This window comes from Tursiops truncatus, chromosome 2 (assembly GCF_011762595.2).
Source record: "Tursiops truncatus isolate mTurTru1 chromosome 2, mTurTru1.mat.Y, whole genome shotgun sequence".
NCBI lineage: Eukaryota > Metazoa > Chordata > Mammalia > Artiodactyla > Delphinidae > Tursiops > Tursiops truncatus.
In genome coordinates, this window is record NC_047035.1 from 28,727,735 (window position 1) to 28,748,841 (window position 21,107).

The 21,107-nt window shown below is 37.1% G+C and overlaps 1 protein-coding gene across 3 annotated transcripts; it reads right to left on the reverse strand.

Annotated features, from left to right (window-relative positions):
• Positions 1–126: 126 nt before the first annotated feature.
• Positions 127–16,544, reverse strand: PTGR2 (prostaglandin reductase 2). 3 transcript variants are annotated; one of them, XM_004317020.4, is made up of 10 exons: positions 16,407–16,542; positions 11,897–11,981; positions 10,469–10,587; positions 8,237–8,428; positions 5,849–6,019; positions 4,607–4,816; positions 3,469–3,590; positions 2,244–2,331; positions 1,451–1,490; positions 127–623 (listed from the first exon to the last, which is right to left on the reverse strand). In XM_004317020.4, exons 2-10 carry the CDS (start codon positions 11,931–11,933, stop codon positions 538–540), a joined length of 1,065 nt encoding a protein of 354 aa, XP_004317068.1. In that variant the 5' UTR covers positions 11,934–11,981; positions 16,407–16,542; the 3' UTR covers positions 127–537. The 3 variants fall into 3 exon arrangements, with proteins under 3 accessions (XP_004317068.1, XP_019777048.1, XP_019777053.1); XM_019921489.3 differs by lacking the exon at positions 16,407–16,542 and adding an exon at positions 11,387–11,476 and having other exon boundaries at positions 11,897–11,977; XM_019921494.3 differs by lacking the exon at positions 5,849–6,019 and having other exon boundaries at positions 16,407–16,544.
• Positions 16,545–21,107: the final 4,563 nt, after the last annotated feature.

The following is a 21,107-nucleotide window of genomic DNA, read 5'->3' on the forward strand; positions in this document are numbered from 1 at the left end:
ACCCTGCAATTAAGTCCCTCTTCCATCTATAATATGGAAAGACCATCCCAATTTATTCTTCACCAAGCTTCAGTTCAAGAATTACGTAAAGCAAAAAAAAAAAAAAAAAGAATTATGTAAAGCATGTCCAGTTCAATATTTACTAAGTGCCTTCTCAAGTATTCTATTTTAAATACAACTTATGAAGTTAATAAAAGTTATTTAAAAAATCTTTTGTATGATCTATTAAACAGTTACATCAAATCTCCAGTGGTTTCAGAATATCTGATATAAATTTCATGTAATATTAGTTTTAGCAAAAGAAGGAAAAATAGGTCATATTGACTTCAATCTATTATTGTAAATAATCATATTGGATGAAGAATACATATATGATATTGAAGACACAGGAAAGAATTATGTTATGCAGCTAAGAAAATATCACCTATGATCACATTTCAATCAAAAGGTATCTGTACTCTTAAGGGTTTTTTTAATGTATCTTGAAATCTTTGTGCAAAACGGAAAGCAATCTGTGTATTTCCTTAATGAAGATGTTTACAGAGATAACAAAGAGGTTTCTTCTGAAATGCAAACTATCTGCTTTCCGATGTTACCTCCTGTCATCATGGACTGGAATGCAGCTGGAAAGAAAAAAAAAACTAGGTTATCTGAAAACATAAATGTCACCATCCTACATGTTTATCAGTAGGTCAGACACATACAATTAATTTGAATAATTTTTTCAATGATTTTAAGTACAAAAGGAAACTGTCATGAAAAGAAACCTCAAGTAAAACACTGGCAAAGTTATAGGACAAACTAACCCAATTAACATGTTAAAAATGTGTTTTTATCCAACTAGAAATGATTAATTGGTGTCTACATCCATGTTCACTGTTACAGAGTCTGAAGACTAGAGGCAAATAAATATGAGGATAAATGTCAGCAATAACAATTTTTAAATAACTTTAAAATATTAGAAATCTAGTCATAAAGTTTTACTAAGTGAAATATACATCTCCAAATATATTAAAATTTTTTTCTCAAAAAGGAAAAATTATCAGTTTTATTCAATCCTCTTTATTTGAAACAAAAGAGAGTGTTGAAATCTGTGTATGTTAGTAAAAAAAAAACCCCAATATTGAAAATTTGCTTCATGTAATCTTATGATGGCTTAGAACCATTCAATCAGAAAAAGTTACCTAGAGGCTAAATGACTTTCACAATTCTTACATTTTTTTTTCATAAGTTATTTACAAAACCAAAGAAACACTTACTTTACAATTTGAAATGAGAAAACAATGGCTCTTAAATACCACTAAGTTGAACTTCATGAAGTTTGATCAAGACTTTACAGGAAAGAAATTATTTAAAAAGAAAAAAACAACAGAGGAGTAGAATTAAAAGAAAAAAGAGAGTATCTGTGCTGAACTCATGTGTATAATAAATAAATCTGCATTCATCTTACCTCCCATGTTTTCCAATCCATTTATCATAGTCTCTTTGATCTGTAAATCAAAATAGGTATATTTTATATTCTTTAGACTTAAGTGTTTCTATTTAACAGTTTTCAGTTTTACAAAAGGCAGCAATACTATTTAGCATTTTCTGTCTAAAAAGAGATCTTCATTTTGTGTAGGTAGTCCAGAAAAGTTTCCTATCAATTCATTTTTTAAGTACAATCCTATTTTCCCATTGTCTAATCTTCAGTTTGTAATATCACATGCTATACACCTTCTTTTCAAAAAACAAAGTATATAAGCACACACACATACAACTTTGCCTATTATTTTCACATTTCAAGAACATCCTAGGTCAGGGTCTCTGGACCCCAGATCGATAATTCCTGATTTTCAGCCACAACCAAGGGATCTATCAGAATGTCCAGGGAGGGCAGGAAAGATGTATGGTGGTGGAGAGGTACTAGGAGGTGCTTATAAGCACAGCTTCCAACTCATAGTAGCATTCCATAAATATGTGTTAATGAATATTACAATTTGGAAAAAACAAAAACCTATTGATCTTGTAATATAGTCTAAGAAAAGTAAACGTTAATAAAATTTTAGATAAAGGGAATAATGAGAGGATTTCTCAATCAGAAGAGTTATCCTCACTCAGGAGGTAAAGTTAATTTATAATATTCAGTATACTTTTCTTCTGTAGAAATATTTATTACAAAACTAATATTAAATTCAAATAATACAAAAGTATATCAAGTAGCAGGAAGAATAATACTGATAAAGAACAGAAGCAAGTTCTACCTTTAGCTTTCCTTCTTTAAACCACTGACTCAGCTGGAGAATACCAGGCTCAAATTTGTCCTTAAAATTTAACACCAGAAATCTTTCTCTGTAGTGGGGAAGAAAAGGATAATGATCAGAGACTAGGGAGGGAGTGAGAAAGCCCAAATCAAATCATTCCAGAACACTAAAATTTGTTAATCTTTCAAACATTAGGACTTAATCACACAGAGTCTGGTCAGATATAGCTTTAGGTGTAGTTACAAGCGTAAGTATAATGGACTTCTATTGTATTCTCTGCCCAGCATCTATAATCCCATTTGGTAGTAACACTGTGATTTTACTTTGTGGGTGACATCCTTTCCCCACCCTCATGTAACGAAAGCCAGGCCAGTCTGAGCCATTAAGTATCAGCCTGGAGATGTGATAAAACTGCAAGAAGAGAGCTGTTCTCTTTTTTGCTTGGATTGCTAATCTGGTAAAATGTAAGAGTAAAGATAACAGTCATCCTCCTGCTGCTGCAAGAGGAGAGCCTGCGAGGGAGCCAAGACAATCCAGAAGAAAGCACAGCCCAGGGGTGAAGAAAAACTGAGTCATGGGACCTCCCTGGTGGCGCAGTGGTTAAGACTCCACCTGCCAGTGCGGGGGACACGGGTTCGAGCCCTGGTCCGGGAGGATCCCACATGCCGTGGAGCAACTAAGCCCGTGCGCCACAACTAATGAAGCCTGTGCACCTAGAGCCCGTGCTCCATAACAAGAGAAGCCACCGCAATGAGAGGCCCGTGCACCGCAACGAAGAGTAGCCCCCACTCGCCACAACTAGAGAAAGCCTGCGCGCAGCAACGAAGACCCAACACAGCCAAAAGTAAGAATTAATTAATTAAAAAAAAAAACTTGAGTCATGACACCACTATGCAAACCTTTTATCCAGCCAAATCTAAGCCAGTACTAATACTGAACTTCTTAGATACATGAGCCAATAAATTTCCTTCGCACTTAAGCCAATACGAGTGGAATTTCTAACACTCGAAAAAAGATTTGCGAAAGATTGATTGAACAGATGCATCTTTCAAAAAGTTTTCTGCCAGGGACCTAGTTAACCAAAACCTAAATGACCACCTTAAAATGTACATTTTCAAGTTTTATTTAATAAGAAAAATTATATATGAAGAACAACATATTTTGTATTCATCCATGATCTTTAAACCCCTTGGATCTGGTAATAAGGGGAAAGTATAGAACACACCTTGTGATGTTTCTTTCTTTCCGGATTGCTTCTACAGCAGAGGGTAGTGGAGGAGGATAAGGCACATCTTTGTTGTACTGAGAAATTTGACCACATAGGATGATGTGGCTGTTCTGATTCATCTGTTCAGAGAAAACTGATGATTATAACCTAAGATATACACCTTCCCTATGTTTACTAATTTTATGGCTGCCTCAGTGAAAGCCTCCTTGACTGTAATATTTAATCTTTTTTTTTTTTTTTTTCAAATGGCCACACCACTCGGTTTGTGGTATCTTAGTTCCCTGACCAGGGATTGAACCTGCGCCCTGGGCAGTGAAAGCACACAGTCCTAACAACTGGACCACCTCACCTCCAGGGAATTCCCTATAGTATTCAATACTATTATGCCAGTTATAATTGGCATTATAGTATTATAATTAGTATTATATAATTATAATGCCAAGTAATTGATTTTGTTTTGAAGACTTACCCATTATATGTATTAGAGAGCTTTAATTAGCTAGAAAATAAGTCTACTGCAAAGGAACACAGCAGTAAATAAGAGTTTGGTAATCAGCAAAAGAATTGCATTAGTTCTCATTGTCATCATTGTTGCTTACTTTTGTTATTATTGGTAGAGTATTTCTTAGAATTTAAATAATTTCACCTCAATTGAAAACAATTTTACATAGAGTAAAGGACAATGCAGTGTTAACAGCTAATGTTGATAAATTGTAACACTGTCAGTTAAAATATGTAAATACCTGCAATCTATGAAAATCCTTTCCTTACCCAAAGTCATGGCTGTAAGTTGGTTGATTTAAGTTGGTTGATGGTTAGAAGTGAGTTAAAGGTTAGAATTTCATTTGAATAATACAACTGTATTTTTTCACAAAAATAAATTACAGGTGAAAATATAACATTGCTAGCAAAGAACTGAAGTTGATGCTCACAGTGCAAATCCACAAGCAAATCCACAAACAAATGGAAGTAGCTTCAGCAAGCTCTTCTGTATCACTTAATTACAATACTGACCATCATGTTTTTCACCATAAACCCTACAATTTTATAAAGTTTTTTTTTCTATCAGGTAAAAAGATATCACATCAAATAAACCGTAGTATTCAAATTTATAACAAACAAATCAGAAAACAACCTGACTTATCACTGTATCACTGATGTCACCTCCAACATTGTCAAAGTAAACATCCACTCCAGAGGGGCATAATTCACGGAGCTGTTCTGCCACACTCCCCTCTTTATAATTAATTGCAGCATCAAAGCCCAGTTCTGAGGTCAAAAGGAGGCACTTCTCAGGTGTTCCACAAATTCCCACAACTCTGGAACAGCCCATCAAATGGCCAATCTAGGGGGAAAATTTTTGAAAATTAAACAACTTTCAACTGTCACAATTTAAATATAAAAATGTGAAAGTATGAAAGTTAATACAAGTACATATATGAAAGTGTTCGTCACAACTGAGGTTAGGTTCTAAGGCCTTTAGCTGAAAGTAATTTGAAACCAAAAGAACTGAGAACAGATATAATGGCATTCTTTAAAAAATTAAGATTGAATAAAATTAGAGTTAGTTTGAATGTTAAAATCTCGCAATTTAAAGATGATGTCATAAAAGGAATAGTCAGACCCAAAACATCTCTATCTTGCAATTCAATATTTTTCAGGCCTGTGAGCAACTAAAATCACTATTAAGATAAAATGTTTTGTTTCAATGGTTTCACACTATAAAGGCTATTATTCATAAAACAATGTACTTTATAAATTTCTATCATAATATTTACTATACTTCTAGAACCCAATAAGTGCTTTCTTATTTGAAGATGATTTTTTTAAAATATAAATTTGTTTTTTAATTCATGTAATTCCAGACAGGTACTCTGTGATTTTCTTCTTCATATTGATTACAGCAATGCTCTAGCATTTACCATGTCAGTTTTGGTTAAAAGAGAACAAAATACAGGGCTTCCCTGGTGGTGCAACGGTTGAGAGTCTGCCTGCCAATGCAGGGGACACGGGTTCATGCCCCGGCCTGGGAGGATCCCACATGCCGCGGAGCGTATGGGCCTGTGGGCCATGGCCGCTGAGCCTGCGCGTCCGGAGCTCCGCAACAGGAGAGGCCACAACAGTGAGAAGCCCGCGTCCCGCATAAATAAATAAATAATAAAATTTTTAAAAAAAGAACAAAATACAAAAATCTGTAACATTTTTCATATTGTTAAGAAGAGAGTCTAAGCATGCTATAACATCACTTCTACCAAAAATGTGTAAAATAATCATAGTATAAATTTGTTCAATTTTATATCTTAAATTATATACACATATCCAGAGATTCAGTTATGACTAGTTTTTTAGAAAATCAGATTATTCTCCAAAAGTTTACCTGCCCAGCTAAGGATCCACAAGCACCAGCAGCTCCACTAACAACCATTGTCTGATTAGATTCAGCAGTTATATGACCTTTTTCCTGTATCCCAATCAAGGAAGTCAAACCAGGCATCCCTATAGCTCCAAGAAAGTATGAAAGGTGTCCATCCACAAGCTGTGGGTCTACCTAAAAAATATATACATACCTTTTAAAAATAATACTAGGAATTTCCATTTTAAGTCAACAGGGTAGAGACAACCTGTTAAGTACTGTATTGTGTCCCCACCAATTTCATATATTGAAGACCTAACTCTTAGTGTGAGTATATTTGGAGATAGGGCCTTTAAGGAGATAAGGTTAAATGAGGTCATAAAGGTGGGGCCCTAATCTGATAGGGCTTATGTCCTTAAAAGAGGAAGAGGCACCAGAGATCTCTTTCTATGCAGGTGCACAGAGGAAAGGCTGGATGCTGTGTGAGGACACAGTGAGAAGGCAGCCATCTTTAAGCCAGGAAGAGAGGCTTCACCTGAAACCAAATGTTCCAGCACCTTGACCTCAGACTTCTAGACTCCAGAACTGTGAGAAAATAAATTTCAGTCTATGGTATTTTGTAATGGCAGTTCAAGTGGACTAATAAACAACCCAACATAGTTTCAAGAACAGTAAACCATTCTTCAGTCTTGTTAAAATTCTATAATTTACTTGTACAAAGTAAAAAAAAAAAAAAAAAGAATATTACTTCTCTTTATAGTAAAAAAAACCCTACAAAACCTTTAAAAAAGAATTGCCACATAAGAGATACCAAACATTCTTTCTTGTCAATGTCCCAAATATTTCAAAAGAGAGGAAACACTTAACAGGAAAACACTAGGCAAAACTGGAAAGTTTAAAAATCTCTGAGCAATTCCAGAGTAAACATTTATCTATATAAAAATGAGCTCAAACTCTAACAGTTCTCATTACTGATGCTTAAAATGGTCCATGGAAATGTAAGGAAGGTGTGATACAATTTCTTCTAGCTTAATTACAGAATAAAATGAGGTCTCTGTCAGCTTTTTAGCATTTTACGTTTATATGTTTACCAGGCCCAATCAATAGTTAATTATACTTCTCTCGCATTTTCTGTGCCTGTTTTCTTATCTGTAACATTAGGGAGAATTGAAAAAAAATTATATAGAAAGACTCCCTACCATAAAGGTTTTATAATAGTTTTTAAGGAATTGAATAATTTTGGTAAAAACTCAATAAACCATCAAAAGTAATCAAGATTCACCACCTTGGTCTGCCACAAAAAAAGAAAATGGCAGTTTGTAATCAGCAGTTTTAAATGGCTATCAGTTAAGTCTGGTGTGTGAATAAAGGTAATGGAGATATTAAAGTCTATAATATACAGAAAGGTCTACTGTACACTACACAGAAATGTATCCTGTAGTTAATAGTCGTTTATTAGTAAAGCCAGTATAAAAACATTGTGAGATAAGTTTGCTTTTAGCAAAGATCATTTTTCTATCCCTTCTGAATTCCTCTTCCTCATTTCTAGTACCTACTCCCCAAACATTTTTAAGCTCTCTCCAGTTGCTCAATTTCCCACTATAGCACAATGACAGGGAAAACTAGAAAGTGCTTAATGTTTCTCTTTCACCTCCTGCTATGAAATTTCTAGTTAAATATATTTTACTGGTACCTTTAAGTTGGCAAATGATTGTGTAATGTCTCCCGCATCTCATTTTATCTTAACAGCCGTCTTTAACTGATTATAATAATTGGTAATCATAAAAATACTAAAATTTTATAAAGCTTTTTACAAAGCCTTAATCACATTTATCATAGCTAAATTTAATTTTCACATTCACTTGTGAGGTAGCTATTGTTTTCATTTTGCACATAAGGAAACTGAGGTTCAGAGATATAAGGTAACTTCCTTGATGACAAATATTAGGCTGAATTACATGAGGCTGCCAGTTTTTGTAGGTCAAAACAGACAAATATTGGTAATTCCACATGGTTGAGCCTAACAGTAGAAACCGAACTCAAGATTTCTGACACAAGATGGAATTTCAAGCACAAACCAAATGAATTTTGTAAGTCAAGTGGAAATTTCTCAGGAAACTTTAAAGCATACAACTATAAGGGGCCTTCTAGTTCTTAGTATAAAACATTTATTTAAAATTTGAGAAATTAAATATGGAAAACAACATCACTCATTGGCAATCTAAGAACTGTCATACATAGTTACAACCAACAGTGGAAGAGGAATAAAAGGCTTTCCATATTCTGACAGCTATCTAAAAAGAAAACATGTGCTTTTATTTTTTCCCTGATAACAAAAAGAACTGAGCACCAAATGCATAAAGAAGGAATTACAGGGGGGGAAAAAATCAGATACTTTATATTATACATCACCTTTTCAAGGATATTTCCATCTAGAATAACCTTGGTTTGCCAGGGCCAACAGAAAGAAGTCACAAAATCGCCTTTAGTAAAATTTGTGTGTTTGCTTTCTTCTATAATCCCAATACCTCCACCATCAACCACCTGAGACAGCTGCCAAGGTGATATATAGTCACTGCCAGTGTCTTCATTCATTCTACAACGCTAAGAAAAGAAAACATAGATTAGGATAATTCTCTCTGATAATACTGAAAGAGTTTACTAATTTACCCAGTGACTAAAAGAAAGTATGTAACAAGTAATGTTAAGTACAGTGTTAGCCAAACAAAACTTACCTTAATTTCTCTCTTCCTTTCAGTTATTTTTTATCCTGAAAAAAAAGTATCCCCTCTATAACAAGAGTGAAATTTAAAAGGAATTTAAGTATGTTCTAAAATTAGATTGTGGTGATTGTTCCACAACTTTGTGAATAGACTAAAAACCACTGAATTGTACACTTTAAATGTGTAAACTGTATGATATGTGGATTATAGTTCAATAAAGCTGTTAAAATTCTTACTACTTAAAGAAATTTATGTAATATTACATACATTATGCTAGCAAAAATAATACAAGATACTGTGTCAATGGTTTCAATGGATTGTTGCAAATTAGGTACACTTACTGCTGCTGATAATATTATAAAACTGTCCATTTTTTTAATAGAAAACAAACTAGTAACATATAGACCATAATACTGCTCATTTCTTCAGCCAAGCAATACTGCTTCCTCAATGGAAATAACCCAAAAGAGAAATGAAACAATTTTTGTACAGTTATTCATCACAACTTCAGACCAAGCACTACAACATTCCCCCTAAACTCAGCTGGATGTTCTCTTTATTCCTCAAAGACATAATGTCACAATAGCACCAAACCTTTCCATAGGACTAGGGCTAAAGACTTCTCCCAGAGGTAATCAAGGCTTTCTTCCTCTCTGTGGCTCACTCTTGCCTCTCTCATGAAGGCCAAGATGTACAAGCCTACAGTGTGGTCCAGGAGATGGAATAGATGGAAGGCTGCTTGATCAAGGGGCCCCCCATGGTCTGGTTCAGTTCACCAGGGGAAAAGACCACACAGGGAATTGAGGCAGAAGCTTCTATGGGAATACACCACACTTCTGCTTGTGTGCCCCTCCCATATATTCTTGAAAAGCAAGTGCAGCAGCCATTGGATACTGGCCACACCAAGAACCTGATTCTTAAGGTTAACAGAAAAAGTGGGAACGAGTAATTCCTCATAGGTAAGCGAGTGATGTCAACAGAATAAAATGTTATACAACCACCAAAATAATAATAATATCTGGACTAGTTTTTCATATGAAGGTATGAATATAAAATCACAAATATGAAATCAAAATAGTATATACATATTAAATATAACCATGTAAAATACAGTACACGCATAGTGATTAAAATTACTTGTGAATTTTGAATGATATAAAATTTCAATAAGTTAATGTTCATCAGATTTCTTTTTTCCCCTTTAAAGATGCTTGTGTCCTTTTTTTTTTTAACAGTGTCAAGTGAAAGCAACCAAAGTAATTTTCTTCCTTCCTTCCTTTAATACTTAATAAGCACTTACGCTTGTCACTGGAAATACAGTGATAAATAAGATCTTTGTCATAATAACTTTTTATTAGGGAAAATAAATATCTAATAACAACACAAATAATTATTAATTACAACTGGGATATAGGCTGAAGGTCAAGGTACTGTTTTGAGAAAGTATAACAGAAAGAACTAGTCTGAGGGTTCAGAGTAATTTTTTTTTTATAAATTTATTCATTTATGTATTTTTGGCTGTGTTGGGTCTTCGTTGCTGCACGCGGGCTTTCTCTAGTTGTGGCGATTGGGGGCTACTCTTTGTTTCGGTGCGCAGGCTTCTCATTGCGGTGGCTTCTCTTATTGCGGAGCATGGGCTCTAGGCGCGCGGGCTCAGTAGTTGTGGCTGGCGGGCTCTAGAGGGCAGGCTCAGTAGTTGTGGTCCACGGGCTTAGTTGCTCTGCAGCATATGGGATCTTCCCGGACCAGGGCTCAAGCCCATGTCCCCTGCACTGGCAGGCGAATTCTTAACCACTGCGCCACCAGGGAAGTCCCTCAAATATTTATTAATCATGAGGCTTACACAATGAAATTCAGATGCAACATGAAAAAATATGAAAATAAAATTATTTTCACTAAGTCACAAAATCCTGATTCTTACCATGTAAGGATCCACAGAAAGGTAAAGAGTTCTGACTTGTACTTGTCCTTCATTGATATTATCTGGCAAGTTTACTTCTTCTACTCGGAAATTTTCTGCCACTGGATTACCATTTTTTCCTAGAATATTAGGCAAAAATATAAAATCAAAAAGTCACTTTCCCATAGAATTATTTATTATTTTTAAAAGGTCACTCTAAGATTTAGAGCACTCCTGGAATACACACATGAATAAATCCATATTGTTTTGTAATTTTTCTGTAACTCAGCATAAATTCTTCAAATAGTTTCACTTGCTCTTGGTTTTCTCCAAGAATTTCCTTTGGCATATTGCTGTCAATGTAAAAATTTCTTTTTTAAGGTGATTACAGGTAAATCACCTCATCTGTTATAAAATTATAGAAGGATTTCAAAAAGTAAAAAAGCACAGCCAGCTTTTTTTTTTAACTATGAAAATTAAAATTTACAAGGTAGCAGAAATACCACATTAGCCAAAGTAAAGAGGTAAACTATCCTTCCTCATTTTAAGATGAAAAGAGAAACTTAAATGAATATAATTAAAACTTCATATTCATTGAATCATCAAATTTATAAGGTGAAAATAGAATGTAGACATTTTAATCTAATTGCTCACTTTACTAAAACTGAGAAAAGGTAAGTGTCTTTCCCAGGCCACATGCTAGGTAAGCACCAAAATCAAGGCAGCATGGGCCCAAACCTCTCAGGTTACTTCCATGCCTACGCTTCTATGATTCAGGTTAGATGTCAGGTTAGATGACCTAGGATGACATAGGTCAGTGCTTTTCACATAAAACAGAAAAGCACATCTTAAGAATCAATGATACACATTACAAAGAAAAAACAAAAGCCACATATATTTGTAATATAACCTTCTAAAAATTATAATATTTTAAAATACCTTATTTCCCCAACAAGTGGCCTTGATAACTTATCATTTTAAAAAATGAATATTGGGACTTCCCTGGTGGTGCAGTGGTCAAGAATCCGCCTGCCAATGCAGGAAACACAGATTAGAGCCCTGGACCGGGAAGATCCCACGGAGCAACTAAGCCCATGCACCACAACTACTGAAGCCCGCACACCTAGAGCGCATGCTCCGCAACAAGAGAAGCCACAGCAATGAGAAGCCCGCACACCGCAACAAAGAGTAGCCCCCCCTCACCTCAACTAGAGAAAGCTTGTGCACAGCAACGAAGACCCAACGCAGCCAAGAATGAATGAATGAATAAATAAATAAAAATTTAAAATGAATATTATATTAAAGAGTTTCTTCTAATATCTCTACTAGTGTTAATATCTTCCTACCTCATTTACCACATTTACATCATATTATTACTTTTTGTTCCTCCATTTGCATTAATAATTATTAAAGACCACAGTTGTTCATTCATCACAGACAAATACATACCAGGTCGGGAATTCAATACCACTCTTTGTACAATCATCACCTTGTTTGCACAGTGGTCTCACAAGACTTCTGTATAAAATAACTCCTATAAACAGAAAAGTTTTAAATCACAAGTAAGTTATGAAATATTCAACAATTTAAAAGTTAAAAAAAAATGTACATTTGTGTTTCTGAACAAGGAAAGGAAAAATCATATTTAGGATCCAAAAAAGATGTAGTCTCTCCTGTTAGAGTTTGCCTCCTAAAGCAAATATATGAAGAAAGACTAAATCTAATTAGAATATTTGACTAATAAGAACAAATTCACTGAAGATTGAGTGGAACAAAATGTTTTTGGCCTCATAATTCAGGCACATTTATCTTCAAGCCATCATGATTAAGGCTCCTACTGTAGCTTGATTAAAAGAAAACAATATGATATATTCCTCCAGAGCTAGCCAGTTAGTCTAGTAGCAAATAAAACACTAGCCGTTTAATTGAGATGTAACCAAATTTTCAAAAATTCTTTTATTCATTTATCAAAATGGAAATTTCTTAATAGTTCTGCTGATTATAAAAGTAATACATCAAAAGCATTTTAAAATCCTCACCTTCTAGGAAATTATGTAATATAGAATGGCCAAGTGAGTAAAAAAGGATCAGTTTGTTCTGGGTTTACAATCTGAGCTAATGAAAGAAGCAAAATGAAGTTCCAATGCTAGCAGTATCTGACTTGGGCATGCTTACTTTATCCATCACTAAAAATGAGAACAGACCATTAGTGTTATTCTGTACCAAGGATTGTTGTGCTATGAAACATATATACATATATATATATGCACATATATATTCATGTAGTACTTAATAATATTTAATATATATTTCATTTAATCTAACAATTCTATTAAATATTTTATTATTATCCCCAATTTATAGATGAGGAAATGTGCCTTAAAGTGTTTAAGCACTTTCCTAAGGTGGTGGAGTTGAGATCCAAACCCAAGCTGTCTGACATTCCAATCACTTAACTACTACATAAAAATTTCCATCCTATATGTCTAAGTTGTTTGGTTTTTAAGTTACTAAGCAAATATTATCCTTTTTAAAATTATTTACTAGTTGTCTTCTCTCATTAGATATTTTATTTCATCCTCTTTAGTACCTAATAATGTTGAGAAGCCCAAGAACAACAATTATATCAATGACATTTTTTTTACAATTGCAACATATTTTTTATTAAATTATAGTTGATTTACATTATTATATTAGTTTCAGGTGTAGAGCATAGTGATTCAACATTTTTACAGCTTATACTCCACTAAAAGTTATTACAAGAGAGTGGCTATAATTCCCCATGCTATACAATATATCCTTGTTGCTTATCAACAGTTGCAATATATTTAGCTCTTAGCATCATTTCAAAGTTTATACAGCAGCACACTTAGACATTTGACAACCATCTGTAGATCCATTTGATATTTAATAATGCTTACCTTGTATCACTGGGTAATTTCATTTACCCATGACTCTACTCCTAATCTAGTTTCTAAATTTGCAGAATTTCTTCGTATTTCTCTAATCCCATATAGTACCTGAGTTTCTTATATAGACCTGAGATTTATGTATACTTCTCAGAAAAATGTTAGATAATCATCACGGGGTATTTTTCAAATCTTGCGTAACATAGTATTTATATGGAGATAACTTATGGAGAACTTTCACACAGATGTATTTATTTCTTAAAACAAAGTATATAGGTAATATCCTTATTTTACAACGGAAGTTGAGGTACAGTTTGTACCCAAGATCACATAGCAGTTAAGCAGAGGAGTTAGGACTGAAACATAAATCTCCTCATCCCAGATCTCACTTGTCCTCACTCTTTCCACTATTGCCCGCCAATCACCTCCAAACACGGTTTTCACGTATATAGCCACATAATAATGTTCAACTCTTCTGTAGGTACCCTTTACAAGAGGAGAGGAATTCTGCTCCTAATTAAGAACTAAATGTCTGATGTTAGTGGCATTCCATAAAACAGAATGAAGAACATGGATATTCATTTTATTTGCTTCCTTACTTTTTATAATGTATATATTTATAATCTCACTGGTTGTGACCTTAATGGCTGGTTGCTCTCAATATACACTCTCTCCTTTCGGACACAATGTTGCCAGCTAAGGACTGCGTTCCCCAGCTTCCCATTAAAACAAAACCCCAGATATCATCCTATTCAAAAATCCCTCAGTTATGCATCTGTAACAACAGGTTGTTTTAAACATAAACACTATGCCATTAACATAACAGAATTAATAGTCCAGATAATTCCTTGACATTATCTAATACCTAGTGCACATTCAAATTCCGTCTTTTTACAGTTGGTTCGTAAGAATCAAGGTCCATATACTGTATTTTTGAGTCTCCCCTTTTTTATTTCATGTCACTGATTGTTGAAAAAACATGTTTCTTCATTCCTTTGTCTGTTGAATGACCTTGGGTTGCATCCTCATAGTGTCTTTTTTTTTTTTTGGCTGAGCAGCATGCAGGATCTTAGTTCCCTGACCAGAGATGGAATCCGTGGCCCCGGCAGTGGAAGCGCGGAGTCTTAACCACTGGACCGCCAGGGAAGTCCCTATTTTTATTTTTTTTCTCATAATGTCATTTACTTCATTCTTCTATCTCCCCTCTTATCCTTGACAGGTAGTTAGATCTAGAGGTTTGATTAGATGCAGGTTCAGACTTTTTAGGCAAGAATCTTTAAAGGTGGTGCTGTGTGCATCCTATTTCATCACAGCGAGAAGTCCATAATGTCTTGCAGGGCTAAATGTATTTTTTTAAAGAAAATCTCCTATTGAATCACCATGTGTGTAAATTACATAGGGTTAAAAGGCAAAGTTTTCCAAATTGATACTGGATCCAAAGATAACTGACCTTAAGTGGTGATTAACAGCACCAAGATGGCTAAATTTTCAAAGGAGTCTTTCCAAATGAAGTTTCATTTTTGCCACCCTTTTCCCTAATTACTTTCAATGTATGTTTTATTACTTGAAATTATGCACTGTAGATTTGTCCAAATACTGCTTATCAGCATGAAAAGCACACTATTAAAGTTTTCTCCCTCTGTATTAAATTAGAAAGTTTTCAAGTATCAAACACTACAATTAACTAATGTAGGATAATCGTGCAATATCCCTCCATAGCACAACACATTTAAAACATAAAGAAATTTAGTCACAAAATTAAAATATACAATATGATACACCAGCTCTAGATCTGAAAGGAGGTGTGGTGGTGGTGGTGTTATTCATCCCAAATGGGAGGGGAAAAAAAACTCAAGTCCTTATTGACTGACATCAAGCAGACCATATTTGCCCATAGGTTCCTAACTGGTGGTAAACAATATTCCAAAATAATACCAGATCAATGATCAACTGAAAAATTCTAGTGCCAGTCCAAAAGAGTGTGTTATCTTAATGTCTACCTTGCAGCCTATTATAAGGGGTAGGGCACCCAACTAGGAAAAGCAGAGTACATATCCTGCTTCTAATCACGCGGGATCTTGGGAAAGTTCCTTCTCTCAGCTTGGTTACTGAATGTACCTAAGTGCCAGGAACTGGGCTAAAGACTTAATAGCCATTGTCTCCTTTAACCCCTCCATCCAACAACACTCTGAGGATGGTACTGTCACTGTTCCCATTTTATAGAGGAAAACGAGGCACAGAGAGGTTGAATAACTTGCCCATGGTCGCACAACTGGTAATGACTGCACTAGAACCCACAGGCAAACACAACACACACCACTGCCATAACATGAGATTCCTAACACCTTTAAAAAAAAAAAAACAAAAAAACTTCTCTACCCTGATCTTGCTCAATTATTCTGCCACAAATGACTGTTGCCCACGGCCTTATTACAAAACGTGTAAATCTCTGGGATTTCCTCCACTTTTTCTGGACGGTCGCTCTCCTTTCCTTTGAGACTTCTGTTTTTTTCCTTCCTTTCCCCTAGTATGTGGGGATTCCTGCATGGCTCTTCCATTTCTCAGTGGCTTCACCTTCTCTGGCTCCTACTACCAACCACTCATACGTAAATTACTAAAAATCTGCGTCTACAACCCAGAATTTCAGACTGACTTCCCAGAATGTAAACACCAAGACAGGGAATCATGCCTGTTTAGTTCAGTGATTTACGTTCACCCCCTATGCCTTGCACATGGTAGGTGCCCATTAAATATGTGTTAAATGAACATCCCAAGGACACCTTAAACACAATTATGTCCAAACTTGAGGTTGCTTACTACCAACAATTCTAAAAAAAAAAAAAAAAAAAAAAAAAGTCCTGCTTCTGCTTCTTCTCCAGCATTCCCTATCCCAGTGACGTAGGCAATAATGCTAGCGTCGCCAGCAGCTCCGGGAGGAAGCCGGGAGGTCACCCTGGTTCCTTGATCCTCCCTCACCTGAAGGGCCCGACCAAGCCTCGGGATCCCCAGCCCTAACAGACCCGGCCGGCGGAGCCCCGCGCTTCACTCACCGCCAAGGAGCTCGGGAGGAAATCTCGCGCGGTTTGTAGAGCTGGCGAGGGGTTCGCCGCGCGACCTCGGCCCTCCGACCTCAGTACGCAGGCGCACGACTAGACCTCGGCTCCTCACCCCCTCCCCTCCCAGGGGCGGGCTTTTGAAGTTTAGGCTACGGACCTGCCTGGGTCACAGCGTTTCCGTGGAAGGTTGGGAAGGTGCGGAGATTTAAAGACTAGTCACATGTATGGGCAAAGTGTATTAATAAGTTAACCGGGATTGGTGGCCTATGGCAGCCCCTACTACCTGGACCCAAAGAACAAATCGTTCAACCTTGAACGGTGAGTTCACTTCTAGCAGTACTTTTTTTCTTTTTTTTTTTTTGCGGTACGCAGGCCTCTCACTGTTGTGGCGTCTCCCATTGCGGAGCACAGGGTCCGGATGCGCAGGCTCAGCGGCCATGGCTCCCGGGCCCAGCCCCTCCGCGGCATGTGGGATCTTCCCGGACCGGGGCACGAACCAGTGTCCCCTGCATCGGCAGGCGGACTCTCAACCACTGCGCCACCAGGGAAGCCCTTTAGCAGTACTTTGAAGGAATTTTGTTTTATGGATTTCTCCCTGAACCTCAGGTTGGAAAATTACAGTTAGTTAGGGGCCCGACAAGCCTACCCTTCATTTTATAGCCGAGGAAACTGAGGCTTGGAGGACTGCAGTGATTGGACCATCTACCTTTCAGCTGGTTAGGGGAAATGCTGGGGTTACATAGTCTCTCCGGACTGCTGGCCCAGTACTCCTTCCCTTACAACAGGGCTGTCTTTTCTTTTGCAAAGAATCCCAACTTCCTCAAAGATGGATTACCCAGTGTGACCTGGCATCTCAATTTCATAATTGTTAATTGCCTCCTTCTGTGTTGAACTAGGTTGAGCAAGGTTAATTCCTAGGATAGCTGGGATTCCCCAGGGGCTTCAAACCCTAAGGGAGACCATTCTGAATTAGGCAGGTGAAATAATTGCTATTTATATTATATTCATGTCAGAGCTAATAGCTCAGCATAAATCATGGTATTCAGTAGCTGAAAGGTGACTGGGATTGTGAGCAAGTGGGTAAGAATCATTAAACAGCCTGGAGCTCCTGGTAGCTTCACCTCTGAAATTTTTACTTCTTCGGAAAAGCTTCAGGAAAGGACTAGAAGGATTATACTACTGTGCAGACTTCTTCATGCAGGAGGAGAAACTTACTTCTTTTATCTATCTTGTACAGGTAGACCTTCGATAACGTTTTGTTGTAATAAATTGAACCAACTAATGGAAAAGAAAATACTCTAACAGACTAAAAATAATAGCATAAAATATAGTCTAGAACTTGATTTTAAAAGACTCTCAAAGTAGAAAAGAAACCCTGCAATATTAAATTAGTTTTGACTCTCTTGATAGAGGGTCTGTGAACTCCTTGTAACAAGTGTGATTTTTCTCCCCAGGATGAGTTCCTATTTCCAAAAATTCAAGAAATGAGTGTATTAATTGTGTCCTCATGAGAGGAGAGAAATGTTTCCAGAACTACCTAGTTAAACCTCTCCCCAAATCCTAAACCTCAGAAACTGTGTTAGATAATAATTGTTCGTTGTTTTAAGCTGCTAAGTTTGGGGGTATTTGGTTATGCAGCAGTAGATAACCTAATATGTCCACTAAGGGAGTTCCCTGGTGGCCTAGTGGTTGGGATTCCAGGCTTTTACTGCTGTGCCCCGGGTTCGATCCCTGGTTGGGGAACTGAGATCAAGCTGCATGGTGTGGCCAAAAAAGAAAAAGGAGAGAAATGGTAGACTCCAGGGCTGGGTCAGGGTAAGCCCGAACCAGATGAGCCTGAACATCTTTTTTTTGACTGCACTGCATGGCATGTGGAGTCTTAGTTCCCCAACCAGGGAGCAAACCCATGCCCCCTGCAGTGGAAGCACAGAGTCTTAACCACTGAATGGCGAGGGAAGTCCAGTGAACATCTTTTTGCCACCAAAAATGATGAAGTATGTCACAGGGACACGGAAGCCAGCTTGAAGGGGATCCTACTGGCCAAATCTGGGACAACTTGAGCACCAAAATAATTAATTACAATAATGCTTTACAAACATCATAAACATAGAAATTTATGAATCTAAACCAATAATAAGCAAACAGAGAGAATGGAGTGTTCTTCCTTACAGTAGGATGCTGAGAGCTAGCTGATAAATGTAGAGGAAGTACTAGAGTATCATAAATACTAAATGTAAAATATTAAGAGTATTGTACAGCTTTCATAGTAAAGATTGGATCAGACGAGAATTATCAGTGGATGCTAAATCTAGGGGGACTAAGATTCTGCACCCAATTTGGATTCTGCACCCAATTCCAGTTAGGGGAGTTTCCCACACACCACCAAGCAATGCTCAGACACCAGCTTGGGTGACTTACAATTCAACTCAATTCTGATACTATCTACCTGGAGATAATATCAGATCCCACAGGTTACGTGGTCAGTCCTATGAGATTGCCCCCCCACACACACACACATTCAGATGCCAATCGAAAGTCCACCTGTGCTTCTGAGAAACAGGCTATAGATTGGAAGTCCCAATGATCCTCTGCTTGGATTCAATCAGTTTTCTAGAGCAGCTCACAGAATTCAGAGAAACATTTTACTTAATAGATTACCAGTTATTATAAAAGGCTATAACTCAGAAACAGTCAGATAAGAGGGATGCATAGGGCAAGTATGGGGAAAGGGTGCAGAGCTTCCATGCCCTCTCCAAGCTGGACAGTCTCCCTGCTTCCTCACGTGTTCACTAACGTGGAAGCTCTACAAACCCTGTCCTTTTGGATTTTTATGGAGGCTTCATTATATAGGCACGATTGATTAAGTCATTGCCTATTGCGACTGAACTCAGGCTCCAGCCCCTCTCCCCTCTCTGGAGATGGGAGGGTAGGAAAACTGAAAGTTCCAACCCTCTAATCACTTGGTTGGTTACCCTGGCAACCAGCTCCCATCTTTAGGTTACCAGTGGGCTTTCCAAAAGTCACCTCATGAACATAACAAAAGATACCTTGATTCCCTCAACACTTTTGAAGTTCCCAGGGTTCTAGGAGCTTAGTGCCAGAAATGGGTAAAGACCAAATAGGTATTTGTTATTATAAATCACAATACAACAGGGATATTGTGTTGAGGAGCAGGATAGTTGCACTGAAATAAAGTGCAATTGAGGAAAAAAAGTGGTGATTATCTCGGGTGGCCTCAGCCTGCAGTGGCTTGAAGCAGGATTTCGGTTCCCAGCCAGAGACTGAGGTCGGGCCGTGGCAGTGAGACTGCTGAATCCTAGCCACTAGACCACAAGGGACCAGTGCCAGTGACAAGGCTCTGGCCCATGAGCTGTGTAGAAATGAATTTACACATAGAGACGGAAAGTAATGAAACAAGTAAAATATTTATTAGGAGGAAAAAGGGTACGTGTGGATAGACACATGGGCGGACTTAGAGAGAGAGTCGTGCCCTCGTGGTCGTTTGAATCACTATTATGGGGCATTTCTTCTGGGTTTCCTTTAGCCAGTCATCTTGCTCTGAGTCCATATTTGGTATATCTCAGGGTCCTCCTATGTGTGCGTGTGCATCTCTTAGCCAAGATGGATTCTAGTAAAGAGGCCTATGGGTAGACCTCTACATCACCTACTATGCGGTGGCGCCCCCTCCCTTTTTGACCTCCAAGGAGCCTTTCTGCGTGTGTGTGTGTGTGTGTGTGTGTGTGTGTGTGTGTGTGTGTGTGTAGTCGGGAAGGTCTCCTTGACTCCGAGAATGAGAAATATGTGGTCTTTTATCTCTTATCTGGGCAGGGCTCAGCTCCTCTCTAGCTCCTGCTACTTTTGAGTACCTGTCCACAGGGGAGAAACACCAGCTGTTCAGATTGGGGCCCATCTATCTCCTGCCTCAGTGATTATACAGTAGAAAAATCTGAAAGATCTTAATATTCCCTTAGTGAGCTTTGTGGATTAATGTCATTTATCAAATTTAAGAAGTTTTTAGCCATTATTTCTTCAAAAATTTTTTCTGCCCCTTTCTCTCTCCCTTCTCCTTCTGGAATCACCGTTACATGTATGTTAGTATCTTAATGTTATCCTACAGTTCTCTGAAGTTCTGTTCATTTTTCTTCAGTCTTTTTTTCTCTCTGTTTTCAGATTGAGTTATTTCTATTGATCTATCTTCCAGTTCATTTCTGCCACTTCAAACCTGCTGTTGAGCCCCTCTAGTGAATTTTTCAGTTATTGTACTCTTCCGTTTCAGAATTCTCATTTGGTTCTGTTTTTAAAATTTTCTGTATCCTTATGGAGAACCTGTATTTGTTGATGCATTGTTGTCATGCTCTTTAAATAAGCTTTTCTGTAGTTCTTTGCACATGTTTATAAAAGCTGATTTAAAGTCTTTGTCTGCTAACTTCAACCTCTGGGAACACTGAGAGGCCATTTCTATTAACTGCTTTTTTCCCTTAAGTATGGGTTACACGTTCCTGTTTCTTTGCAGATCCCATAATTTTCTGTTGAAAATTTGACATGTTAGAGAATATATTGTAACAAACATGGATTCTGAAATTTTCCGCCCTGGAGCTGTTGTTTCTGCCGTTTTTATTTCTTTGTTTCATCCCTTCTCTTTTTCTTCTTTCTTTCTGTCCTGTTTTTCCTTTTTTTCCTGCCTCCTTTCCTTCC